This window comes from Dermacentor albipictus, chromosome 10 (assembly GCF_038994185.2).
Source record: "Dermacentor albipictus isolate Rhodes 1998 colony chromosome 10, USDA_Dalb.pri_finalv2, whole genome shotgun sequence".
NCBI lineage: Eukaryota > Metazoa > Arthropoda > Arachnida > Ixodida > Ixodidae > Dermacentor > Dermacentor albipictus.
The window spans coordinates 50,447,167-50,475,162 of record NC_091830.1 but is presented as its reverse complement, the minus strand read 5'-3'; the positions used below and the strand labels follow the sequence as shown (position 1 = coordinate 50,475,162).

The following is a 27,996-nucleotide window of genomic DNA, read 5'->3' as shown; positions in this document are numbered from 1 at the left end:
TTTCATAATCTACGAAAGCCACATAGAGAGATTTATCGTATTACGCAGATTTGCGATTTACTTGATTGATGACATGTACGCCATCCGTTGTAGAATATCCTTTTCTGAAGCCAGCCTGTTTTCTTGGTTGATTGAAGTGTTGCCTTAATTGTATTTGAAATTTCCTTGAACATTTTATACAATACTGAAAGCAAGCTAATGGTACTATAATTCGTCAATTCTTTAACGTTCCCTTTCGTGCGGATTAGTCTAATGTTGCTCTTCTTCCGCACTCTGGTACACTTGAAGCCGTGGGCCATTGCGTATAAAGGGAAGGAAGCTTTTCAAGCATACTATCCTAACTTTTATTAAACATTATTTGATAATGATTTTAAACAACATATAAACTGATTAGAAATTTCAATTACACAATTCATTTGCCTGTGCGTTCTCTCGTTTCATTGCGTCTTCCTTCGTATCACGAAAGTGAGGTACGCATAGAAGTTCTAACGTGAGTCGGAACCTTTTTTTTTCGAGAAATCGTCATCTGGAGTGCACTAAACGCAGAAAGACGTCACGGGCCGTAATTCGTATGGATTCTTCTCATTGGAATCACCTCTTGTAAATCGTCGGGCTTGTTTGCCAATCCCGGCAATTAATAGTGACCGGGGCCGCGCGTGCGAGCCAACGACGTAGGACAGAAAAAAAAAAGGAACGTACGAGGAAAAGAATCCTTACAAAGTACGGCCCTCGGAAACCGAAACGAATATCGCCACGCTGAGCGCGGCAACGGTCATTCGAGGCTCCGCCGCAAAACGCCATCATTCAACGCCGTTAGCCGCTTCCGTATCTCCGCCCGCGGACGGCTTCTGGCCCTCTTCGCGAACGTCTTGTCCTCCGACGGCTTGCATCTTCTTCTTGCGATGAGCGTCGGTCTCCAGGTGTTCCAGCTTGTAGCCGAGGTTCTCGAAGAGGACGATGCCGCAGAAGCGGCAGGACAGGTCGACGCCCTCGTCCTTGTTCTCGTCCTTCGTCGGCTGACCTCGCGCCCCGGCCTCGGTCGACACTGGCAGCGTCGAAGCCTGGCCCGTCGCCGACTCGGCCGGGAGCTCCCGGCTTACGTTCCTGCCGGCGGCAAGTTGTCGGAGGACTTCTTCTCGCTGTAGCACCCGCTGATGCTTTTTACCCTGAAACACGATGCAAACGTGGGTTGCGTGAACGCTTGGAACGGCAGGAGCGTCGTCAAGGCAACACTCCAGACTCTTACAGGGACACTGAAGAAGAACATGAATTTAGGCCGCGCTGTCAAATTACGCTACTGCGTAAAATAAACAAAGAAGCCATGCGTGTCTGTTAATTGCAAACGTTCATCATGACTTCTGCAACTCTCTCACAGGGCATACCTCAGAGAAGCGTACCGCGTCCGCGTTTCTGTAACACGCACACGAACTATAATAGCATGCCCCAGCTCTCATTATAATGTATGCGGGCGATTGTACAATGTAACCGCCATGGTGACTTTGACGTTACGCTACTGCGCCCGAAGTCGCGGGGTCGAATCCCGGCCACAGCGGCCGCACTATTGCGGGGGCGAAGTGCGAAACCGCCCGTGTATACCGTGCATGGGGTGCACGTTAAAGAACCCCAGGGACTCAGAAATTAATGCGGAATCCCCCACTGCGGCGTGCCTCATAATCGTACTGTGGCTTGGAAGGTAAAATGCAAAAAAAAAAAATCAATTTCCTTAGTTTAATTGCACAATGTGTATCTCTGTTACCACGAGCTGACGCGAAAGTCCAATGGCATTACGCTAAACTTGTCCGAACGACCCAAGTCAATAAGCCTTAAATAAATGACAACAGAGGTAATATTTCGATCTGATGAACGAATAAACAGCAGGATATTTATTTTCAAGATTAGAGCATGGAGCTGGCTGAGGAACAAAATTCATGCAGCGCATATGTACTCAAACAGCAAAGCTACAGGCATACAAAGGCCAAGGAACAAAAGGCGCAGTGGTGGGGGCCTGAGGATTCCGGATTACGTTTGACCACCTGCAATTAATTAACGTGCACCCAAATCTTAGTACACAAGCGTTCTCATTTTTTTTTTTCTTTTTTCGTGCTGCGCCCCATCGAAGTGTGACCACTGCAGGCCGGTATAAACCTGCGACCTGGGGCTCAGCAGCGTTATATGTCATAGCCGCGAAGCTATAGCCACGGCGGGTCGCCCGATTTGTTCGCGTTGTAGGTAAATGTGTAGGTGTACGGGACATCCCAATTTGTAACACGGTTCGTTAGTGCATTCCTGCATGTATACAGCACCCTTCGCTCTCAGTACCGAAGCTGACTACAACAAACGCCGCGTGTTCATTTTGCACGAATGTTTTACCCGACATGACAACGTAAGGCGCGTAGCAAACATTCTGCCTCTCGACACAAGGTCGAGGCGACCGCATTCCAATCGGGGCATGATGTAAAGACCGCTTGTCATTTCCTGGGCAGGATGCACGTTAGACAACCCGGAGCTTTCCATTATGTTGGAAGCCCCCGCCCCATTTTCTTTCGTATCTGTTTCTTTTTCTTTGTTTTTAAGCGAGCCCCTGTCCGCTGTATTCTATCGACAACGTATCTTTTCGACGTTTGTTACTTTGGGAGGTTTATTTGCTGCGGCTTACACGTGAAACAGTCATTCGGGGCACTTTCGAGCACACGCTAACACATCCGTCAAGCTGAATAATTGGCTAGTACACATACAGTCCGCTGCGGCGGCTGTCTATGGCCTTGCGCAGCTGAGCGCGAGGTCGACGGTTCGATTCCCGAGCTCGAAGGTCACCTTCCGATGGGGGGCGGAACGCAAGAAAGCTGGTGTACCGTGCACTGCGTACACGTTAAAGAACGCCAGTTGGTCAACATTGATCCGGTGTCCTTCACCACGGCGCGCCTCGTAATCAGATCGTGGTCACCGCACGTAAAACCTCAGAACTGTTTTTTTAGTTGGAAGTACTTTTACGCAGCCTGATTTAAGTGCCCTGAGCGAGCAATAACGACGATACAAACGTCGGGCCGACAGAGACCCTTGAAAGAAGAAAGAGCGTCCAACCTTTTGGTGAGCAATCAGGGCATCCTCGCAGTTCATGGCAACGTCGCACAGCTTGCAGACGAAAGGCAAAGGCGCCACCTGCAGCGACGTCAATCCCGTGGCAGTGGACGTGACTTCCAACATGGCGTCCGGGCTGACAACCTCGGCCCCGGCTCCGATCAGGGCCTCCATCTGCCTGTGAGCGGCGACCCTCTTCAGGTGCCTCGCGCTCTTCAGGTGGTCCATGTAGGGCATGGGACCGCTGAAGTGCATGCTGCACTCCTTGCAGGCGAAGTGCGTCGAAGCCATCTGCGAACAGCGTTTGGCGTCTTCTAACCACGGACTGGCGCCGTTCCACAGGTTCCACTCTCGAACTGCCATTCTCCACAAGTACGCGACACCGAGAAAGTTATTTTCTTTTTTTACACGGGTGTTCGCGAGCTATGGCCTGCGCACAGCGCGTGCAAAACTAAGACTGCGAGCGACACGACTACTTCGGAGACAACATAAGGAACTTATGAAAGCGAAAGATAGCCCCTGACGTCACTACCCCGGGCATTGATTCTCCAGTGGCGTAACAGTGTACTTACGTATTGCTAAAGGAATACCGATTTTCGTGAAATTTTCCTTTCAAATGGCATTTTTTTTCGTTACGTGAACGCACAAACCCTCTAAACTCAAGGGGATAAGAGTGGTGGCGTATCCAGTCCCTAGCGACCACTTTCTCGGAGTGAAAAAAAAAGAGAGGGGCTGATCTCGAAGGCTACGCTTTTGCAGGCTGCTTGCGCCGGAAGCAATTGCAAAGCCGGTTACACGTGACGACCACCATGTTTTGGACACCACTGCTGCCAGCAAGGGCCAGGGCGCCCTAAATAATTTGATGCATAACATGTTTTACAAACCAGGGCCGTTATTCACAAAGGCCTCTTACGCTAGTATTGCTCCTAAGATAACATTACAGCCGATCCCGACGGCAGACATTATTTGCGAAGGTGACCAGCCAGTAGTAAACATCACTTACGAACGAAAAGGTTTGAGAATTCGGCCTTAGTTTCGGTGTTGGTAGCCAAGTGGTTATCGCATCATGACGTCATTGATACATTGGTTGCTTCCGTTTCTGCGATCGCTGGGGCTACCACGCGCGAACAGCTTTGCTGTTTACTTTTGTTTATTGTTATTTTTAACGTCACTGTAGCTCTAACCATATCACTTCACGACGTCTGCATACTTCGCCCTGTGTCGTGACGTCACAGCAAAGCAGATGGCGGCAGGTCCAGCATTTTAAGACCCAACTGTAGTGTCAGATTTAAAAAAAAAACTTATGTCTCCAAACCTTCATACATATTTGGTGTGATCGTCTTATGTACGAGAGGGTGCAGTATGTAGTTTTTACAATTTCCGAATATTTAGTTCGTCAGAGCTCTTCCAAAGACCAACTGTGACAAGCTTTCGCTTTCGATAAATTGGTAGTGAGACATGCTACCGAACCAAATATTCACCGAGCTGAATGTCTGACAATCGTCTAATTTTGCCGTTAGCAGCCGTTTAATAGCGCCTAAGCAGACGACGCGCGCACCTGGTGGTTAGCGGCTATGACGTAATTCCCAGCACGTCGCCTCCCAGATTTTTTTCAGGGAGTCGCGGGCCGTTACGAGGCCCCGTTTATTATCGGAGGTCACGCCGATGATTCGGGCTTCCTAAATCATCCGTCATTTCCGGCAAGCGGTAATGGCACGGTTTTCTTTTTATCTTTCTTGTTTTTTTTTTTTACTTTTGATGCTAAAAACACCTACCTTTGCGAGCGCTTCAAGACGCGTGCACTGACTTTTGAAGCATGAAAATTTCAACGGAGGCTGTTCTGTGTCTGGCATTATCTGAATCGAGGCCTCTTTATATTATTATATGGCCCAAAATTTTGTTGTAGTTCACCTTGAAGACAGACGACGTGTTGCAGACGCCATCAGCGCAGTTCCCGCGCGTACTTCCTCATCGTACCTGTGCAGTTATAAATGTTCTCAGGGGGCGCAAAGGACCTTACTTGATTGATTTTTGCTTGATTTATTGACTTACTTGACTATTTATTTATTTATTTGCTTAGTCACAGTACAGTGTAACAGGAGGCGGAGGGAAAAGCCGTTCAAATGGCCACTTGAGGGATCCTCCACCCCCTTTGTGAACAATGGCAGCGGCTGAAGGACATCACAACATCGCAGCACTTTCTTTAGAGTGACGCATTGTTTTACGTAAAGATCAAGCCGTAAAGGAAAACTGAAAACATAGTTTCTGCATAGCTTATACAACAAAGAAAACTGCTGCAATCTTCTGCACTCAAATAAATTGCAACATAGCTTATACAACAAAAAGAGTCGCTGTGAGAGCCACGTGAGCGGGAAGAGCGACAACGGACATGCGGTTGGACGTTTGTGACCTGGCTGCGTCTGCCAGAATGCATCATCATCATCAGCCTGGTTACGCCCACTGCAGGGCAAAGGCCTCTCCCATACTTCTCCAACAACCCCGGTCATGTACTAATTGTGGCCACGCCGTCCCTGCAAACTTCTTAATCTCATCCGTCCACCTAACTTTCTGCCGCCCCCTGCTACGCTTCCCTTCCCTTGGGATCCAGTCCGTAACCCTTAATGACCATCGGTTATCTCCCCTCCTCATTACATGTCCTGCCCATGCCCATTCCTTTTTCTTGATTTCAACTAAGATGTCATTAACTCGCCTTTGTTCCCTCACCCAATCTGCTCTTTTCTTATCCCTTAATGTTACACCTATCATTCTTCTTTCCATAGCTCGTTGCGTCGCCCTCAATTTGAGTAGAACCCTTTCAGTAAGCCTCCAGGTTTCTGCCCTATAGGTGAGCCAGAATGCAGTCCGCAGCAAAAGGAAGGGGTAGATTCAAGCTGTCCGTACGCTGATTAGCAGACGGAAATGAGCTCGCCGACGAGGAGGCTAAGATGGCCCTACAATAACGTCGCGGAAGCGAACCCTCCCATTGTCTCTAACAGACGCTCTAACGCTCTAGTGTGTGTATTTACTATTGGGCGAACATACCGGGACACGCCGGGCGCAGCCAAGTCGCTGTCATTGCCGCCTTCACGGATTCGACTCAAACGTGCACATGAAGTTACTGGCCTGCCGCCCACCGCCAAATGAAGTTGCGTAAACTTAGCACGCACGTTACACATCGTGGGGCATTCACTAGGCGCTACGTATAGACTCTATAGGCCGTGCAGACAACCCGGACTGCGATGAGTGCGATAGACCCGAGACTACAGCTAGGACACGTGATCTGCAATTTGCCCGCGATATGCGCTGCGGAAAGGCAATGACTGGCAGAGCTCTTGTCAAAGCTCGTCAACGAGCCTTTGTGTGAAAAGGTGTGTTCTTTAGGGATCTTGGTCAAACCACGGTCGCCGGCGTGATATTCTAAAGGTCTATCATCCAATTCTTGGATTTTAGACGTTTAAGAGTCTTCGTTGTTCGTGTTCATTCCTACCAACTTTTACCTCTTCATCGACAACAATGTCCGTCTTTATTTTGCACTAATTTCGCTTCCCCAACACTTTGCTTCAGGAAGCCAGAACGTGGGTTCAGCTTGAGCTGTCGGTATTTCCACTACGATGTCTGTCTATGTTGTCGACGAAATGTGATCCTCGACACCCAACGGATTTTTTATAGCGCTTCAATAAGACGAATTGTTTTGATGTTTATAATCAACATGTCGAAACGTTGACGTTAATTGCATTTCCAAATACCGCTGTGTTGCTTTTTGGCGTTACATCCTTCATAACTAATGAGCCCGGTCGCTTAATATTTGTATTTCTGGATGCTTTCAAATAAGATCAGTCAGGCATACCTAGACGCAATCTTAAATTTTCACGAAACTTTTTAACACGTTAACAGCAATCTGAACGCAACAAATTTCACATCCCTGTAAAAAGTGCATCACGTCGCCGTCCACTGCGATGAATTTAGTTCGCCCTTTTTACTTTCTTAATTATTTTTTTATTTATCATTAGCAAACGTAAATGTAAACTTGGCACATAGTTAATTTTGAAGACATCGGTTTTCATTTAGGAAGCCACGTAGTGCGTGCTTACCTATTTGAACGAAGCCCTACATATTCCTTGACTTCTTATTCTCTCAATATCTCACCATATATATATATATATATATATATATATATATATATATATATATATATATATATATATATATATATATATATATATATATATACGTCCTCTAAACACTCGCATATCAACTGGGAAAGTTTCTCAACTGGTCATGTAAAAACCCATAGCGCTGACAAGCTATCAGAGCTAATGTTTTCTGATAATCTCACACAAATTGTAAAAGATTGCACAAGAATCACCCCTACGTCACAGTCATTATTTGTTAGTCTTAGTTTTCATATCAAGTTTTTCAACTACTCATGTAGAAACCCGTAGCGCTGATGGGCTATCAGAGCTAATGTTTTCTGATAATCTCACACAAATTGTAAAAGACTGCACAAGAATCACCCCTACGTCACAGTCATTAATTGTTAGTGTTAGTTTTCATATCAAGTAAAGTGACCACAGAATGGTTGTGGTTGGCGTGTTGTGACACTAGCATTCGAGCAAAGCGTCTTGTTTATGCACATGTTAAAGACTACGGTCGTGCTGATGATACGACTATCACTGATTTTTAGAAACGCCGCTTGGCGAATTTCACATTATATCAAGGCTTGAGTCGGTTCAACAGCTTTGGAAACGTTTTAAGAAAATTGTGCAGTACTATTTACATTACGTACCTATTCGCACAAAAAGAAAACTAAGAAACCCATGGATAAGCAGAAAAATAATTCAGATGAAGCGCAGAATAAAAAGATGGCGCGAAAATAAAAGGGCCCCGATGCAGATATCTCGTGCAAAAGAAAACTTGAAGGCAGAGATTGCGCAGTCTAAAATATCAATTTTTTAATAACACCCTCACTAACTTTCTGAAGAGCTCATCACGAATGTATTGACTGTTTTTTAAGGAAACTAATGAAGGAATTGAACAGATTGTAGAGGCAACGGAAGTAATTACGGAAAAGTCTGATATCAATGACAGATTCAATCGGTATTTCCAGGCAGTGTTCTGTACGGACCAAGATGACAACAAAGAATATGAATCGGGTCCTACATTGCCACTTCAGGCAGATAACATTACCATTAACCGAGAAGGCATATTCGATCAGCTGCCCCTCTTGGACACGAAAAAGTAATGTGGTCCTGACGGTATACCGAAAGAGTTTCTGCGATGATTCGCGGAGTGGTTGTCGTATTACCTAGTAATTATATTTCAGAACTCTTTAAAATGCCACTCGCTACGTCAACATTAGCATAGAGCGATTGCTGTCCCAACATTTAAGGGCGGCAATAGAATAATATTGTATGTAGAGCAATTATAGGCCTGTGTCTCTCACATCGGTGTGTTCTAATATATTTGAGCATATAGTGGCAAAAGACATTCGACAATTTTTGGGACAATATTACTTATTATGTCCGTTTCAGCATGGCTTCCGCAGTAGCCTTTCAACCGTAACGCAGTTGATCGAAACCATTCATGATTTCTGTGTTGCTATAGATGCCTGTGTGCAATAAGTCGATGTTATATGCATAGATTTTGCGAAGGCTTTTGACAAAGTTTCACACCGTAAACTGCTTTTCAAGCTTCGCGATGTCGGTCTTAGTGCGGATGTTCTCGATTGGATAGGAGCGTATTTAAATGAACCGCAACAAGCACTCAGAGTGGCAGATACTATGTCGGGAAATTGTGAGCTGTATTCGGGTGTGCCGTAGGGTTCCGTATTAGGAACACCATTTTTTTTTTTTGCTATACAGTGATATGTCCAATCACGTGTAAAAATTAAGCTTCTCGCAGGTGATTGCCTAATTTATTGTCCGGGAATATGCAGGGAAGATCAATTTAAAATCAACCAGTGCCTTCAAAACTTAAGCTCATGGTGTCCAAAATGGGGCATGGAAATTAATTTTTAAAAAACCACTTACACACACATATGCCGTAACGACACCTACGTTAAGCGCGTGGGGCAGTGCCCCTTGAAAGACCATGTCGCTGCCTTTCATTGCACCGCAGAGTCTTCGTCGCCACCTTAACTATTTCAAAATTACTCGACGTATTACTACTATGCTACTCAAGTCACTTTCAACTCATGTTTTTTTGTGTGTCTGTGTGTGTCTGGGTTTTCTCTCTTCTTTTTGTCTTTTGTGTTACTCGCGCACTGACCGCTTGACCGGCCGTTCTAATGTCTCAAAAACATGCCGCCAACGACCCTCCCCGAATACCTCCGAACCTTTCGCATCCCCAACACGCTCCCAAGCCCCCGTATTCCTTAAAGATTTCATTTTTCTCTTTCTTTTTCTTTCACTCCCCCCTTTTTTTTGTCTGTCTTGGTGCCGCCCTGGCTTCCCCCACCCCCCTTTTTTTCCTTTTTTCCCTTTTTTTCTGCTTCTATTTCTTTTCTTTTCTCCCCGCGTGCCCACTCTCACGCTCTTGTCCCCTCGTCTTGAGAATGAAGCTCACAGACGTCGGACGACAGCGCTTGTTTCCTCTTGTAATCTCTCTTTAAAACCAGCCGCCAGCGACAACACCCGCACGTGACGTCACTGCACTAACCCTTTAAAACTAACACGCCGAGGATGACGAGGCCGCCTTTGACGAAGATAGGTCCTCCTATCGAAACGTTGGCCAGCCTGTCTGAGGCACTTTATCCCTGTTTACAAACTTTATACCATGACAAATAGAAAGGAAGTGATCTCGTTCACGTATAATATTGCTGATAATGTACTGGTAAAAGTATGTAGTTTCATGTATTTGGATACAACCATAACATATAAATTGAACTGGCGTCCCTATTTTGAAAATATTTGTCAATCATCCTATCATAAGTTGTGCTTCCTGCGAAGGAAATTGCGCCAGGCGACGAAAGATGTCAAGTTGATTGCATACAAGACACATATCTCTCCGAGCCCAGAATATGCTGGTGCTGTGTGGAGCCTCCACCAAAAGGTTTTAAAACATAAACTAGAACGAATTCAGAGAATGTCAGTTCGCTTTATCTGCTCTAAATATCGACGAAGTGACTCGGTAACAGAACTGTTAAAAATATGTAACTTGGAACCACTGGAATCAAGAAGGCAGAAGCAGCGATTGAAACTGTTTTTTTTTTCAAACACTGCACGCAGAGGTGAAAATAAACAAGGATGATTATCTAACGCTCTTTTACCAAAGGTTCCCACGAACACCACGCAGTACATTCGTGCAACAAATAATAGCTCGAACAGACTTATTCCGCTTTTCTTTCAGTCCTGACGCTATTAAACTGTGGAATGAATTATCGAATGATGTGGTACAAAAAAAGTACTGTGAGTGATCTTGAGGTTGGTCTTGATAAGTATTTCGCTCAAACTGTATAGCTTATTATTTATTCCTTGCATGTAACTGTGTTTTTTCTACAAATGTTCTATGTGTTACAAATGTTCTCCTAAAAATGATCTTCGGTGTTTGTCCTATGTGCAATTCAATTACTGACCTTCCCTGTAACGACCCTCAAGTGAGGGTTAAAAGTATGAATAAGTAAATAAAGTAATTAATTAAAAGTGATACTATAGACACGTACAAGCTTTCTGCGGTATAGTGTCGAATCACTCTTGATAAAGACTGGTACCCTGCTAAAAGATAGGAAATAAATTTATTGTGGTTTTCATCGTGTTGCTGCTTGGTGTATGAATATTTCACTAACTTCCCGTTGAAAAACATAGGGAAGAGTGTTATAGCATCTACTAATTGCGACACGCTGTGCACCGATTTTTTATTGGAATAACAATTTGCGGATGTGTGCCATGTAGTTTCTTGATACGTATGTGTGTTCAAGCATACACAAATATACATAACGACAATAACAATAAATTTTACAATGTAGGTTCTCACCAAAGGTTTCAGCTAACACAAAAATTCTGTCTATACACAGTAGCATAATTTATGTACTATCACAATAGTATGACTGCATTCTGATCAGTGAATCCATGTTCGGAATAGAACAAAAGGTTGCTTGGATCCAAAGAAACTAATAAACCAGCCAGCATATCGCACTCAATAGGATAAAATGTCAAAAGCCCCACCCTCGTAAACGACTGGAACAGAAATTAATAAAATACTGAAAAAAGGAAACTCTCACGATCGCCCAAGCTGAAATCAGGACGAGTTCGATTAAATCTTCGGGCGCGAACTGCATCATTTCTCGAACTCTCCTTTCGTGAAACATGTGGCTGTAAGGAGTTGGCAAACAATGCATGGAGTATGTGGGAGAGTCAATTCAAAACAGAAAACAGAGCCGGCTTCTCGACGTTGCTGTAATTCCGAAACTTTGTTCTTTTACCTTGCAGATTGGGGCTGAAAGATGGAAGAGACGACCCGGAAAGAAAAGGTAGTACTTACCAGAGAGTCTTCAGCGCCGATGCGATGGGTTGTAATAAGCAGGGCGATGTAATACGCAAATCACGCACGCGCAACCACCGGTGACTCTCCGTGTTCTCGTTGGCTGCTCAGGAAGCCGCGCGCACGGTGGAGGCAAGCAATTCGTGGTCGCATTCGCGCGAGTCCAACATTAGTACGCTCCTGCTCGATACCGCAGTGGTGTGTGAATGCAGCGAAGCTGTCGGTCATGCCGAGACATGTTCAAGGATGTCGTGAATTGAACCAGCAACAACTATAGACATTGTATTGCAATGAATGGAGAAGCGTGGTAACGCCAGCGGAAGCTTGCACGGACCGGAAAGCTACATGGCGGTCGCGTTAACTTTTACGGAACTGCTGTCGCCACCTCGTGAGCGCCCGCGTTGACTCGCGCGGAAGCCTCTCTCCGCCCTCAATAGGTGGCTGGAGTTGGTTCGCGCGCGAATGGCTGTAGATGAGTGTGTGAATTGAAAAAGATGATATGTAAACCGGCTTTAAAACAAAGTGCTCGGGACATGCCGAATTGTTTGTTATGCAGTCACACAATGGAGAGTTTTAGAATTAGGTACCACAAAAGAAATTGTGCAAGTGCGCACGCGCAGAACCCAAGGCAGCCCTGGGTTCTTGCGTTCGTGTTGACCCAAGACCCAAAATTGGGAAACTAGCGTGGCTCGCCTAGCCGTCTTGGGTCGCCCTCGCCAATGACAATTCGTGGTGACAATTCATGGTGACAATTCAATGATGACAATTCAATGATGACAATTCATCGAAGTTCTCCCCTTCAAAACGGAACATTCTCCGTAGGACGTCGTCTTCGATGTTTCCAACGTCGAGCCTTATCTTTTGCGAGCCCCCAGTCACGTAGTCGGTAAATCGCTTCTGGCAACGGCAGAAAGAGATCTGCGATGTCAGCCCACCTCAAATCAGCGTGCAGCGGATGGTCGCAGAGCAAGCTTGTTGTACTTCGAGTGATTTTTGGCCTTTAACACAGGCGAACCAGCCGTTTTGAAGCGCGTCACAAGAGAACACCATAAGAGAGCACTTGGGTTCTGTTGGCTTTGCTTGGCCTAAAACACCATACTTAGTACTAACACAGTGATCGCGTTTATTTCATTTTATTAGGGGCCTGCCAATATTCGAAACTTTCGAATAACGAATCGAATAGTCTCTATCGGTAAATACGAGTAATTTTCGGATACTTTTCGAATATTTCAACACATGAAATGCGCTCAAGTAAACATAAAATTGGAACAAAAGTACGGCAAATCCCCCCCCCCCCCCCCCCCCCAGTGCGCATACTATAGACAAAAACATGAGCACTTGTGCACAGGCTGTAAAGCGATCATTCGCACTCTGAAAAGTCCTGTGCATGCGAGCAAACTATTCACATGCTCCTAATGTTCCATTAGTGCTTTTAGTAAACGACGATTCATTAAGTTCTATAGATGTAATGACAGAAAGTTGCTAACCTTAGGAATACTGTGATGTTAACATCGCTTTACATTAATTATAATAACGGCTGTTCATTCTTCGGAAACTATTCTAAATGTATTGGATAATCAAATGGATTCGATCTGCTTATGGCACTATTCGATTCGCATTCAATTCGGTCTCAAAAATCACTATTCGCACAACAGTACACATTTTATTCTGTGCCGCTGTTTGCTCAAAAATGCATTCTGTTCGTTTTCACTTGTAAGAAAAAACGTTTCTTCATTTTTGCTTTCAAGCACCTCTTTATTTCCCTCACTGCAGCGTCTCGAGCGCTCGACCCAACGATGTCTGCACTTGACCCAATTCTCAAACTCCGGTGCTCCTCTAAACCCAAGAGCAGCCTACCCTATGGGGTTTGGGGAACCAACTCTTCGGTCCGCAATTCTAAAACTCTCTAGCAACGCACTGCTCATAATAGAGCAGGCTAAGAACGTTCAACAAAAAAACTAAAAGCTTTTATTTAGCAGAAATTTGAGGGATGGTTAGTGAAATAAAACACTATTTCTTTGTGCCTACTTTGTGATAGAATGCACCATTGCAGTCAACCATATTGCGCCGAGGTCCACAGCATGCTCCACGGCATACTACGCAACACAAATGTGCGAATCGTCGAATGCGGCTGTCGCCTCCCTTGCCTTCAATATTCTTGGTTCGTTTACCACTGCTGCATTCGTTGGTACTCGCTTTCTTTACATCCCAGATGCGTTTAAAGATGCAGACAGTTGCGATTACATGATCACATCATCAACTGCGAAAAACGTATTTATCTGAAATCGAACCGTTTGATGCGTTACAGAAAGCACGTAACGCTGTGTGACGTTCGTCGCACTATAGCCTCTGAAACAACCGGCGCGTCAAACTCGGAGGCCATGGTTGTACAGCAGAAATCGGCCGCAGGGGACGCCTAAATTCCCATGTTCTGGCAAATTGGTTGTCGTGGTCTTCGTTGTAAAGGCGCTCACAATGCATATTTCAAAAAGCTGTATATTCAGCCGGGACATTATCAATCCTTCGTTATACAGGTAATTTCGCCGCAGAGGCGTTGGACTGTATTCACTCCTACTCACAAATATTTTCGCGGGCTATATGATGACTCACTCACACCCACGTGTACTCACACTCGTCGGCACTGACTGACGCTCCTACTCAGGCGCACTCATAAGCCCCCAAAACACTCACACACGTTCATAGTCACTTCCATTCGCACTTACCGGCACGCGGTCACGCTCATACTCTCGTCCGCTCCCAGTCAACCACACGCCACTCGCATGCTATACTCGCGTCCACCCGCGCTCGCTCACAGTCACCCGCGTTCATACTCGATCGTGTCCCCTCGAAATCACGGTCACTGTCTTTTGTTTGTACTCTCGCCAACCGGTAGTTGCTTCCATTCGTACTGACGTCCTTAAAGGGACGTCAGTATCATCCACCCGAATGTAGCACGAAGTAAGGTATACAAAGGAAACTCATAGGCATTTCTCAAAAAGAAATCTTTGCACTTGAGTAAAAGTTCGTCGGGGTCCGGGATGCCCGGACCAGAACCAACTTTATTCTGGATGAGCGTTATCCCGGACAAGACGAGACGACGACGACGAACGTGCCAGTAGGCGGCGAAGACCGGCTCCCTCTTCTGAAAATGATTTCGGTGATTTAATTTGAGCCCAGTTCAACTATTTTAGTGCCAACGGACTCTTTAAGTTGTGGCGATCCCGTAGACACCCGACTCTTGAAGGTGGGTGGCCTTGTTGCGATTTTATCGGCCTTTTCCGTCCAGGCTACGCCGCTGCGACGCTAACCCTTGCCGCGCTTGTGTTAGCGCGGCGAAGTGCTGCTGCGGCGCCAGCTCTTCTCGTCAGTGTCTGCCGTGATGGAATGCGAAGTGGAAGGGGAGCTTCTGACTCCCGAGGAATTTTCCAAGGATCTCGGATGGCAAACAGTTGCTGCCAAGCGCTCCGGAGCCAAATCACCGCCCGTCGAGCGAGTTGGTGCCATTTCTACCGGCGCTAAGCCAAATGGCAACGCGACCGCAAAGGGTCACCGAGACCGCAGCAGCGCTAAAGCCAAAATTATTCGGGGTGGAAGGATGCCTCCGTTGCCCAAAGAAGACGCGAAGATCATCGTCAGGCCGAAGGGAGGTCTGAACATCAGCAAGGTGGGGGCGACAGTTGTGGCCGAGGCCATATGGAACGCAGTCGGTTTCGATCAGGCGAAGCGGGACTCGGACACGATGTGCCCGAATTTCCAACAAAATATCATGGTCATCAGCACCCCCAGCAGAGAAAATGCGACCCTCTACGTCAGGGTCGAGTGCATCGCTGTTGGCGGCCAGCAGCACGAGGTGAATGCGTACGAGGCAGCGCCCAACTCTACGTGCAAAGGCGTCATCCGCGGCATCGCACCGAGTGAAGGCCCGGAGGAGCTCGATCGCAAGATTGTCAACTCGAAGAACCCACTGGCCTTGGGAGCCAAACGAATCAAGAGCACGGGCACCGTGGTTGTGGTCTTCGACGGCTACAAGGTGCCAAACTACGTGTCGTACGGTGGCACACTTGTCAGGTGTGCATTATATAGGAAGCAAGTGGAGGTGTGCTACGCCTGTGGCCGCCTCGGGCATCGAGCGGACGTCTGCCCCTCGCCGGACGAAACTATGTGTAGGGGATGCGGCATCGCCAACCCGGACGAACAACACAAGTGTGACCCCAAATGCAGGCTGTGCGGAGGCCGACACTTCACCGCTGCCAAGGAATGCAAGCAGAGGTACCAGACGCCGTACCTCGTCAGACGCAGGCGCGGGGACCGATCCCGAGCCAATAGAAGCAAGTCTCCGGCCCTCGCCATGGGCGAGCGACAACTCCCGGCCGCCGCCGGTCGCTCTGCGGCTCGCGGGAGCTCTAGATCCAGGAGCCCCTCTCCGCCTTCCGGATGCCGTTCCAGGTCCAGGGGAAGATCCCGGTCCAGGGGCAGATCTATGTCCAGGGGCAGATCCGGAAGCCGCTCCAGGAGCCGCTCTGTCTCGAGGGCCCGGTATGGGTCCAGTGCCGACCAGCAGAGGAAGAGAAAGTCGACGCTATCGTGGGCAGATATGGTTGCTGGCGGCGCCCACGCGAGATCCTACCGGGGCCCACGCGACCCGCTTCCAGAGCAATCCAGGGACGCCGAGGTAGCGCGCCTTATGAAGGAAAACGCGGACTTAAAAGAAATGATCAGAAAGATGGCTAGTGAAATGACAGAGATTAAGAAATTGGTAATCAGTCAGAGTGCTACATCCAACGCGTCGGCGCCGACCGCCACAGAAGCACCAGTTCCGGTCTGCGACTCGGCCGGCGCCGCCAAGCGTAGGGCAGTTTCCAGTAAGGACGATTCAGACTCGCAAACTTATGAGATAAAAGGCATGCTGGCTACGCTCACTAAGAGTGTGCAGCAGTTACAACAAGGCTTAGCACAGGTGCAAGTCGCCCTTGGAGACCCGAGGAGAGGCCTAGGCGCGCTGGCCGATCGCATGGACGCCCTCGAGCGTCTGGTGATCCCGAATAATAATACGTCCGTAACTCCGATGCAGGTTGTTGTTGCGAACGCGTCGGGGACTCAGATCAGGGCTACGAGTACATCGGCTCGTCAGAGTGGGGGGAACTTCTTGCGTGCACCTGTGCTTACAGCGGGTACCCCGGACACTTTATCTAATCATGGATAGTTCCAAAGAGGAGTTCAAAATTTGGCAATGGAACTGCAGGGGGTACTCCAATAGGAGGGCTCCTTTGCAGCAATATTTAAATATCGCTACCTAACAAACCACAAGTAATAGCATTACAGGAAACCCTCGTCTCTGCCGCATCCCTCTCTGGTTATCGTGCCATCTCCGTGCAGGGCGAAGGTCGGGGAGTGTGCACGTTAATTGACAGGAGGCTTACACACTTGTCTCACGACCTGAAGCTGGCGAGTTGCAAGGTCGAATACGTCATGGCGGAGGTTCTGCTCAACACGAGACAACGCAACCAGCGAAGAAACAGCGTGTTTATTCTCAACATCTACAGCAATCCTAGGCACTCGCAACAGCAGTTCAAAACGATACTCAAGAAGTCCGTCGACCTGGCCGGCACCCATCCCTTGGTCGTCGTCGGAGATTTCAACGCACCGTACGGCGTGTGGGGGTACGTCTACGACACGAGCAAGGGCCGGGGTCTGTGGCAGAACGCCAACGAAATGGACCTCACGCTCATCACGGACAAGGCGTTCCCCACCCGAATCGGCAACTCGGTGAGCCGGGACACCACCCCCGATCTGGCGTTCGTGAAGAACGTCGAGGGAGCCGAGTGGAGCAACACCGCAATAAATTTTGGTAGCGACCATTATGTGCTCGAGACCCGCTTCGAAGTCACCCGAAGTAAATCCAGGGAATTCACTGTCACGGACTGGGACCTTTTTCGCAAGCTCCGCGGCAACGACAGCGCACCCGTCCCCAAAGACCTGGAAGATTGGTGCGAGCGTATCAAGAGTGACGCCGAGTCATCCACTAAGAAGATCGTCAGCGACCTGGAGGTAGAAAAGATGGACAGTAGGCTGGCCCATCTGATCGAGGCCAAGCAGGCGCTGCTTCTAAGATGGAAGGGACAAAGCTTTAACCGAAGATTGAGGAAAAAGATCTCCGAGCTTAACAAGGCCATCGAAGATCACTGTCAGACCCTCGGCAAGCAGCAATGGGACGAGGTCTGTGACTCGATAGACGGGCAGATGCGTAACGGCAAGTCCTGGGGCATGCTTAAACATCTCCTCGACGAGGGCAGCACCAGATCCAGTCAGAGACACACGCTCGCCAGAGCCCTGCACGAAGCTACCACATCCTGTTCCGGGGACGAGCTGGTTGCCAAGCTCATGGAGAAATACCTTCCCATAAAGCGTGGAAACGAGGAAGACCGGTTTCCTGACTACCTCGGCCCAAGCCGTCCGGAATTGGACGAAGACTTTACCGTGGGGGAAATTAGGCAAGCCATTTTCGCGCTCAAGGGGAAGTGTGCGCCAGGTGCCGACAGAATCACCAACAAGATGCTGCGGAACCTTGACGACGGTTCGATCGCATACCTCACCGAGAAGATCAACGAAACCTGGAAAAACGGCAGCGTCCCAGAGCAATGGAAGACCGCCAACGTCGTCCTGATCCCCAAACCCGGCAAGGCTCCGAACGTGGACAACCTCCGACCTATCTCTCTCACCTCCTGCGTTGGGAAAGTGGCGGAGCATGTCGTCCTCAACAGACTAAACAGATATCTCGAAGAGAACAACATCTATACTCACAACATGATTGGCTTTCGTGCCGGCCTCTCGTCGCAGGACGCCATGAAGATGATCAAACATCAAATCATCGACGGCAGTACCAGAGACACCAGGGCCCTGCTCGGACTCGACCTCGAGAAAGCCTTTGACAACGTTCTCCACGAATACATTCTGGCCTCCGTGGCAGACCTCGAGCTGGGCCCCAGACTATATAACTACGTCCGTTCGTTCCTGACGGGGAGGAAAGCGAAGCTGCGGATCGGCGACTTTGTCTCCGACGAGGTGATCCTGGGCCCACGGGGCACGCCGCAAGGCTCGGTCATTTCTCCTGCGCTCTTCAACATCTGCATGATCGGCCTCTCGAGGAATCTGGCCCAAGTTGAAGGTATCAAACACACCATCTACGCAGACGACATCACCATCTGGTGCACCGGCGGTAGCGAAGGGCAAGTGGAAAGCGCCATGCAAGAGGCGGTAGACGTCACGGAGCAGTACCTGCTACCCACCGGACTCAGATGCTCCCCGACCAAATCTGAGCTTCTCCTTTACAGAAAAGAAAAAGGGCGCAGACCCAAGGGCTGGAAACCGGTCTCGGAAAGTGACATTCACCTGTTCACTCGGAGCGGTGACCCGATACCCAGGGTCGACACCATCAGAGTCCTGGGTATGTTTATAGAATCACGCGGCGGCAACGGCACTGCGTTACGCAAGATAATTGCGAAAACCGACAATGCTTTTCGCCTTGTACGAAGGGTCACGAACAGACATCGTGGCCTCAAGGAGGACAACCTGCTTCGGCTCATCAACGCCTTTGTGCTGTGTCACTTCACCTACACGGTGGCCATGCACAACTGGCTCAGAGCCGAGCGGGAAAAGCTTAATGCCCTCATTAGAAAATTCTTCAAGAGAGCCCTTGGGCTGCCCGTCAGAACGCATACAGAGGACCTCCTTCGGCTCGGCATACACAACACCATGGAGGAGATAGCCGAGGCTCAGGAACGGGCCCAGCTAACTCGGCTCTCCACCACGCCGGCCGGCAGGCGTATCCTCGAGGAGATCGGACTCGCACCAACCAAGAACTTGGCTGAAGACACCCAAATTCCCAGAGAAATAGGGGAGAAGATCGTGGTCGCCCCTTTGCCCCGCAATGTTCATCCCGTTCACAACGCAGGTCGTCGCAAGGCAAGAGCATTGAATATGCTACAGCAAGTAAACAGGGACAAAATCGCAGCAAGCTTCGTGGACGCAGCTGCATACCGAGACGGCAAGGCTTTTGCGGTTTCCGTCGTTGACACGCTGGGCAAAGTTATCAACTGTGCTTCCGTCCGGACGACGAACCCAGAGGTGGCCGAGCAAGTGGCCATTGCACTCGCCATGCAAGACGGTCGGAGAGACAGGGTGTATAGCGATTCGAAAGCCGCCATCAGGGCATTCCAGAAAGGCCGGGTAGCCCGGCAGGTAGTTCAAATTCTGAAAGGCGCCAAACACGGCAACACCTCCATGCACTCGATCCTTTGGTTCCCTGCACACGTCGGGGCGATTGAGGGGGTTCCTCTGAACCTCAACGAGTCTGCCCACGAGGCTGCGCGTGGCTTTACCGACCGCGCTGCCCTCGGGTCGGGCGACTCTCTCCCCGGACACCGAGACGCTCCTCTCACACACAATGAAATAACTAAATTCTTCTACTTAGAGAGAAGGGTTTTCCCCCCGCCTCACTCCAAATTAAGCAGGCCGCAGGCGGTCACACTAAGACTTCTACAAACGAACTCGTACCCAAATCCGGCGTCCCTTAATAGCATGTATCCAGAGATTTATACGAATTGTTCTTGCGTGGCCTGTGGTGAGGTAGCTACGTTGCCTCATATGCTCTGGGAGTGCGGGTCGCTGGGCCCGAAGTTCACCAAGGAAGAGTGGGACGCCCTCCTGCGAAGTCCCGTCTTTGAGGATCAAATCCTGGCCGTCCAGCGCGCCCGCGATCGGGCCGGCAGACTAGATCTGTCAGTCCCGTCGTGGGATTAGCCAAGTGCGCGTTTTATCGCGCTTTGCTGGACCAAATAAAAGTTTATTCACTCACTCACTCACTTATCCCGGACAGGGACGAACGTTTCCTTAACAGGGAAGTTTTCTTTCTGAGAAACCCGTATGGGTTTCCTTTGTAGCTTCGTGCTACATCAGGGGTGGATGACAATTTTCCCTTTCATTAAAAATTTCCTCCCCCTTGCGGGATTCCACAGAACTCATTTGCCATACCGACGTTCAATCGCTCACTAACGCTCTGTCTCACGCCCCTGAAATGAGCATGGATCGTGCTATTCAGTATATGCCGATCTGCCCTATGCTCTAGTGCGCCGTGGGCAGAGTGTACTAGAATGTGGGCTCTTCCCGTGGACTGTTAGCTCACACAAACTTACTCGCTCCTTTAATTAAACATGAAAGAAAAATGTGTATTCCCTAATCTAAGAGAGTACGGACACATGTTTGAGTGTTGGTTAAACTCGGTATCGCATGCTTCTCGCAAGCGAAAAAATAACACTTTGCGAGTGTGCCGCTTGGGAAACACTTACATATGATTTTATGCCAATTTGACGGACCTAGCATCATCGACGTCATTGGCACTTCTTGACACAGAGGATAAATTTTGTCAACGTGGCGCACAATAGTGTCAATCCTGGTGCGTGTCGACTCTGTCTCCATCCATGTAAAAAATTGTGCTGTTTTTTTACACCACACAGAAATAAGGCTTGGTATAATCACGTTGAGCACGAAAAAGAAAAAAATATATATAAGGAAATGTGCTTCTAGCGTTTTTCTTTTTGCTGCCTTCGCGTGAGGGCGCCGCAGCGATCGCAAGAACAGAGCTAACTGATGCAGTGATGACGTCATGACACGTACAGCTCCTAGAAACCAAAACCGAAACTTTTTCGTAGAAACAAGCATTGCAGTAAACTATTCATGGCGCTCGGACGCTTGTCAAAGTATATTTTCTTGATTTTAAACGGATGGGACTTTCATTTAACGCAAAAATAAAATAAAATGATAATTTATGCGTTCTCAATACTCATTTTAGGCGACTAATGGGGCAACACCGCAGGAGTGCAGGTGTCCCCATTTGGACTAGCCTTAACAGATATGTAAACTAATGAAATGGCAAGAAATATATGAGTCTTTGTCAGCATACACTGGCGGACCTTATTCTTTAACACAGTTCGCAAGAAAACATACTATTTGGGGCATAGTTAAAAACAAACAAGCAAAAAAAAACAGAGGATTTAAAGCATAAGCAAATGGGTACAAAAATACATTTCGCTCTGCACAACTGAACAACTACCATGAAATTTCTGTAAACTACATTTATTGGGGCATTTAACGTGGACCATAATGACACCCCATGCGTAAACCCCAAAATGGAACATCGCTAGATAATTGTGAGTAGAACGTTCGAAGAATTCGCGAACAATGCAGTGTTACGATATCAAGTAATTAAGCTGCAAACATTGTAGCTTCCGCATCGTGTTTTTACTCTTGGGCGCTCCAGCAGAGAAAGTCTTCAGATTTGTGGTATTGGGTTTTCGTGATTAGATACGGGGCTCTAAACGTTGTACTTTATATTTTCTTTCATTTACCGATTTCCGGCAAACAAACGAAAAGATTGTGCTTGCAAAGTGGACTTCTAATTAAGGATCGCCGCAGCTTGTGCTGAACTACAACTTCTGCTTCCAAATTTGCTCGCAGAGCAGTACTGTACATAAGATAAGTGCAGAACCAATTTCAATTAAATTTTTGTGTTGGTCAGAAAGGTTAATCTTACGTGAGGATCTTCGTAAACTGTGTTTTTTTCCTGTTCTTCAATGGCATTATTTTATTTTGGTAGGATCATAAAGTAATAAGACCAAAACTGCTAGTTTATAACTGCAATGTGGCCGCCGTGACCGGGATTCGATCCCGCGACCTCGTGCTCAGCAGCCTAACACCATAGCCACTGAGCAACCACGGCGGGTTTATGTACGTGTTTTGAACGCGGGCTTTTCCATACCTTGAGAACCAACAACTTTGAAAATTTTGCATTGTGCACCTGATAAACCTATTAAACAAAGAAATCAACGGCATCGTTGTTCTCTATAAGTTTGCGTTATTATTTATAGAGTAACATTACTCCTTAGGTTTGCAGTTCAATTATGAGATATTTTAAACAAAAAGAAAACTGAACCTTGCAAGAGGCTGTTATCTGTTACCATTACACACTCTGACCAGAAAATCATCTGCGTTGTTTTTCATTAGCTTAGAAATACGGCAAGATTCTTTAGCTTACTCCACTACATTTTCGGACTAGAAGTGAAGCCTGACACCTGACAAAAATATTGCTGAGAGCGAATGGTGCTATATTAGTCCAGGTGCAAACAAATTAGGAAATGTCACTAAGATTCAGCAGAGGCACTCCCTCAGCAGAACAAGAATTGGCGTCCCTGACGCAGCATTCAGCCACTGCCTCCCTCAGGACTTGCAATTAACGCATGGCCCTCAGTCCCCAGTGCCTACGGTACACCTGACCAAGGTTGGGGTCAGGCCTGCGACGTGACAGAGGGTGCTAAGAATCTCTGGATTCAGACAGGCCGCCATTGGAAACTGAACCTGGCAACGTTTAACACGCGAGCCCTCTCGAATGAGCATAGCTTAGCAGGGCTCCTTGAGCAATTGTCAGGCATTTCCTGGGATATTAGTGGCCTTAGTAATGTTAAAATTGATGAGGCTTATACAGGGCTGACTAACAGCCACGTCCTCTGTTACAGAAGTCTTCCAGATAAGAGAGAATACGGGATAGGATTTCTAATCAATAAGGCCATATAGCGGCGAACATTGATGTTTTCTACAGCCTTAATGAGATGGTATATCAGTTGTCGGTATATAGCTAAATAGGAGATATAGATTAAATGTAGCACAAGCCTACGTTCAAACCTCCAGTCATGACGATTAAGAATAGAACAGTTTGATGAAGACGTTGAATTAGCAATGAGAAAAGTGCAAACTCGGTATGCTGAAGTCATCGGCGACTTCAATGCAAAAGTAGGGAGAAAGCAAGTGGAAACTACGGCATCAACCATAGGAACACTAGATGGAGATATGTTGGTAGAATTCGCTAAATGAAATAAGCTCCGAATAATGAATACCTTCTTCAAGAAGCGCAATAACAGGAAGTTGACCTGGAAAAGCCCTAATGGAGAAACAAGAAATGAAATAGATTTCATAGTCTCTGCCAAACCCAGCATAGTGCAGGATGCAGAAATGTTAGGTAGGGTAAAGGGCTGTGACCTTAGGTTATTGAGGTCTAAGATTTCTCTCACTTTGAGCAGAGAAAGAGTAAAATTAGTCTAGAAGGAACAAGCAAACCTAAAAGCAGTAAGGGTAAAAGCAGACGAATTCAGGCTGGCGCTCGCAAACAAATAAGCAGCTTCAGAACAGAAAAATGAAGATATCTAGGGGCAATATCTAGAAACTGTAATTAGGCTGACTTCAGAAGCAGCAACTGAATTTGGAGGTAAGGCACCAAGGCTACCAGCAGGTAATCTCACCGAAGTAACAAAGGACCTAGAAAAGAAACTCCAAAACATGACAGTGTATACCTCAAGAGATCAGATAGAATGCGCTGAACTGTTAAAACTGATCTACAAGAAGAAAGTGAGGCATATTCGAAATTATAGCATGAGAAAAATTGAGGAAGCAATAAAAATGGCCGCAGCATGAAATCATTGAGAAGCAAACTTGGCGTAGGGCAAGGCAATATGCATCCAAAGACAGATAAGCAGGGTAACGCTATCAGCAATTTCGATGAGACCGTAAAAGCAGTAGAAGAATTCTATATTGATTTGTACAGTGTCCAGAACAGCCACGCTACTTTCATTCGAAGTAGTGATGAACAGCATGCAGAGGCTCCTTATATAACTAGCGATTAAGTTATAATGACCTTGCAAGACATATCCCTTAGAGAAGCCGCAGGAGAAGAAATACCAGTCGATTTATTCAAAGATGGAAGAGATATTATGCCTAAAAAGCTTTCCGCCCTTTATACGGAATGCCTCACGGCTTCAAGTATACCACAGAGCCGGAAGCATGCCGATATTATACTAATCCATAAGAAGGGAGACGTTAAAGAATTGAAAAATTATCGGTCCAATACCTTCCTTTCAGTATTGTACGAAGTATTCACCAAGATAACTTCCATTAGAATTAAGGAAACACTTGAATTCAATCAACCAAGAGAACAAGCTGTATTCGGAAAGGGATATGTTACAATGGATCGCATCCAAGTCATCAATTAAGTGATTGAGAAGCCTATGGTGTACAATCAACCTCTCCATATGGTTTTCATAGATTACGAAGAGCCACTTAATTTAGTAGAGATACCAGCCGTCATGGAGGAATTGCATAATCAAGGAGTACAGGAAGCATACGTGAATATATTGGGAAATATCAACAAATATTTCACAGCTACCTTGGTTCTCCACAAGAAAAGCTGGAAATTACCCATCAAGAAAGGGGTCAGGTAAGGAGATAATGTCTCGCAAATGTAATTCACTGCATGTTTAGAAGAAGTATTCATGCTATTACACTGGGAATGCTGATGAGTGTGGATCAACGGCAAATATCTCAGCAGCCTTCAGTTTGCAGATGACACTGTCCTGTTCAGCAACACTGGAGATGAATTACAATAAATGATTAAGGACCTTAACCGAGAAAGTGCACGAGTGTGGTTGAAGATTAATATGCAGAGGAAAAAGGAAGTGTTTAGCAGCCCAGTAAAGAAACAAGAATTCATGATCGCCAGTCAGCCTCTAGAGTCTCTATGGGATTACATTTATCTAAGCCAATTACCCATAGGCAGCCCTATGAGAAGAAAAATTACAGAAGGATAAAAATGGGTTGGAGTGCACATACGGCAGGCATTACCAAATCCTGACTAGGAGCTAACCACTGTCGTTGAAAAGTGCACAATCACTGTATTGTACCGGTGCTAACATATGGGGCAGAAACTTGGAGGTTAACAAGGAAGCTCGAGAACAAGTTAAAAACCATGCAAAGAGCGATGAATCGAGCAACGTTAGGCGTAGCGTCAAGCGACAGGAAGAGAGTTGACATTAAGAGAAAAAATGGAGCTGGGCAGGTGGTGTAATGATTAGTGCAGACCAGGGTTAGATCATTAGAGTTACAGAATGGGTGTCAAGGGAAGGGGCGCGCAGTCGAGGACTGCACAGTATTATGTGGGGTTGGTGAAATTGGGAAATTTGCAGGGGCAAGTTGGGAATCAGCTAGCGCGAGACAGGGGTGATAGCAGATCGCTGGGAGCGGCCTTCGTCCTGCAGTGGGCATAAAGAAAGGCTGATGATGATGATGATGATGATGATGATGATGATGATGATGATGACGCCAAATTTGGCAAGTGATCGTCTGACTATCCCAAAATCTTTACCAAGAGAAAGAGAAATTAACGACTAAAGTAATAGAAGAAAATACGAGGGGAAAATGGCGAAATATTGCTACGTATAGCTTGTAGACTAACAAAAATACACCTATACGAGTAAAACTAACGCAGGCAGGATTGACTCACCGAAAGACGACTGCACCGCACACGAGCGTCTTGTGAACCTCGCAGGTGCTGGCATGGACGAAGAAGCACCTGCAGCTCAGCTTGAGCATCGTCGGCATTATTCTGGGCCTGATCGTCGGCTACTCGGTGGCGGCTGCGGAGCCCAACGAGGACATCACCACTCTTCTCTCGGTGCCGGGTGAAATACTCCTGCGCATGTACAAGATGCTCACGCTGCCGCTCGTCTTCTCCTCCGTCATCGCAGGTGAGCGAATCGCTCCAAATGAAGCGCCGAAGTTGGCCGCTATCCGATGCCACCTTCCGTGCCCGCCGCCGCGGTCACATATCTCTGCAGCGATGTTTTTCTATAAATTTGGCATTGCTTTTTAGACACAGTGAAGGCCCTGGATGTCAAGGCTAAAAGGCAGAGAGTAATCCACCTTACGTAGACCTTGTTACCCGAACATTGCTGAAGAGTGAATTGCGTACATTGTCTACATTGCATACAATGCCGAAAAAAGAACGGTCAGTACACGCTCCGTTAAGCGAGAGACAGTTCAACTGTCCGACAACGTCGCGCTATAGTGCTCCAGTGAAGAGGAGAAGCGTTGCTCCTCGGTGTTTGTATCACCAGAAAATCTGCGAGAATCGTTTTAGGCTCAAATGCGTCGGTTCTTGTGGAAACAATAGTTTAGAGATCCATTAACATGTCGGCCTTGTGGCGTGGGTACGAGGCGAGAAACATTGTCGTAGGAGCCCCACTCGCGGCGGCTGCACTATGGCTCCGCAGATTGTTACTCCGAAGACTACAGGATCCGGGTTGGCTATGCTGTGGTCATGCTGTTTGCGAGCCATGCTGTTTTCGAGCCATGCTTTGTTCGCACTTACTGCATTTCGAAAAAGGACGCAGGAATTCTTCAAATGCATAAATAAATTTACAGGACAAAGTATACATGCGCAGAATGATAAGAGTGTAACAGATATAGTAAAGCCTAATCAGAGGCGCTATAACGTAAAGCTATTTGAAAATTTTCTGTTCCAATTCTGCAACCAGCCCTCCATGATTGGCCAAAAAAATTTGTGAGCCACCACCCACTGCGCCTGTCTGTGAAGCGACGTCACGAAAACCGCGAAAATGCCCCATTTGATATGATATGTGCACGTTGGTTATGCATGACTGCACTGAACGAAACAAAAATAGTAATGTCTCATTCTATGCGTCGTTTGACCAATTGCTATTGATCCGACTTGTTCGGGCAGCGTCCACCTTCCCTCTCTGTCCCACGACGTCACAAAATCGGGAAAACTCACCGCTTCAAAGCGTACGCGTTAAAAACGCATCAATATGCCGAACAACACTGAACATGCTTCTCAATACCCGGAGAGTGCCCCGTTCCGAAAAAAATTGAAGATGGCTGCCCGTCGATGGCTATGGCACTGGCTACTCGGAGCTGCCGGAGATCACGGATTTATTTGCTTGTCATAAAAGATTTTGCGTGGCAGTATAACGTTTAGACCTTTCAGCCACGTATACGACATTGTTCTGCCAATCCTACTCTGTTGAGGATCCGTTTTAGCAGCATTTCTGATGGTCCGTTGCACGCCGCCACGATTTTCGGCCAGCCACCGCAAGATATAAGTTAGGGAAAGCAGACCAATCGCCGACGCCAGCACTACCCTCCCCAACCGGTTATCTACTTTCACATGCGCTGGCTCGGCCGCATCGCAACTCTCTCCACTTAATCGTGCTCCCCACCTCTTCTCGGCCAATGAGATAAGAAAAGCTGCTCAGTGCAGGCAATGCTATTCGCTTTGAAAACAAAAGTCACATCCTATAAACGAGAAGCGCGTTTGATTGGGCTTTTCAAACAACGCTGTGGATTACCACCCGATGCTTGCGCCGGTAGTTATGTAAATTTGATCTCAGGAGATTGAAATAAAACAGACTGGAATAGTTTTAAGTTATATAGGGCCTCAGCTTACTCAGATTTTGAACCAACTGTCGCCACCCCGATTAAAAGAAAATAACACTAGCAGTCATCATCATAATCGCGCAAGCTGACGCTGCATATAAGAATGTT

The 27,996-nt window shown here is 47.2% G+C and overlaps 2 protein-coding genes across 4 annotated transcripts in view; one reads left to right on the top strand and one right to left on the bottom strand.

Annotated features, from left to right (window-relative positions):
• Positions 1-27,996, top strand: part of LOC139051033 (excitatory amino acid transporter 2-like) — an 89,526-nt gene that overhangs the window by 44,823 nt on the left and 16,707 nt on the right. The window contains exons 2-3 of the mRNA XM_070528052.1: positions 11,505-11,545; positions 25,982-26,180. Of these exons, the coding sequence (XP_070384153.1) occupies positions 11,519-11,545; positions 25,982-26,180 (226 nt within the window). The 5' untranslated portion in view covers positions 11,505-11,518. The remainder of the gene's footprint in view (positions 1-11,504; positions 11,546-25,981; positions 26,181-27,996) is intronic.
• On the bottom strand, positions 480-26,071 carry LOC139051034 (zinc finger RNA-binding protein-like). Of its 3 annotated transcripts, none has more exons than XM_070528054.1 (3): positions 25,937-26,071; positions 3,082-3,369; positions 480-1,166 (listed from the first exon to the last, which is right to left on the bottom strand). In XM_070528054.1, exons 2-3 carry the CDS (start codon positions 3,367-3,369, stop codon positions 801-803), a joined length of 654 nt encoding a protein of 217 aa, XP_070384155.1. In that variant the 5' UTR covers positions 25,937-26,071; the 3' UTR covers positions 480-800. The 3 variants fall into 3 exon arrangements, with proteins under 3 accessions (XP_070384155.1, XP_070384156.1, XP_070384154.1); XM_070528055.1 differs by lacking the exon at positions 25,937-26,071 and adding an exon at positions 11,557-11,896; XM_070528053.1 differs by lacking the exon at positions 25,937-26,071 and having other exon boundaries at positions 3,082-3,627.

Excerpts from the sequence above, each read along its gene's own strand:
- LOC139051034 (XM_070528053.1), bottom strand. The coding sequence starts at position 3,441 with ATGGCAGTTCGAGAGTGGAACCTGTGGAACGGCGCCAGTCCGTGGTTA. Across the intron at positions 1,167-3,081 it reads CCCTGATTGCTCACCAAAAG|GGTAAAAAGCATCAGCGGGT; the intron begins GTTGGACGCTCT and ends ATCGTGTTTCAG.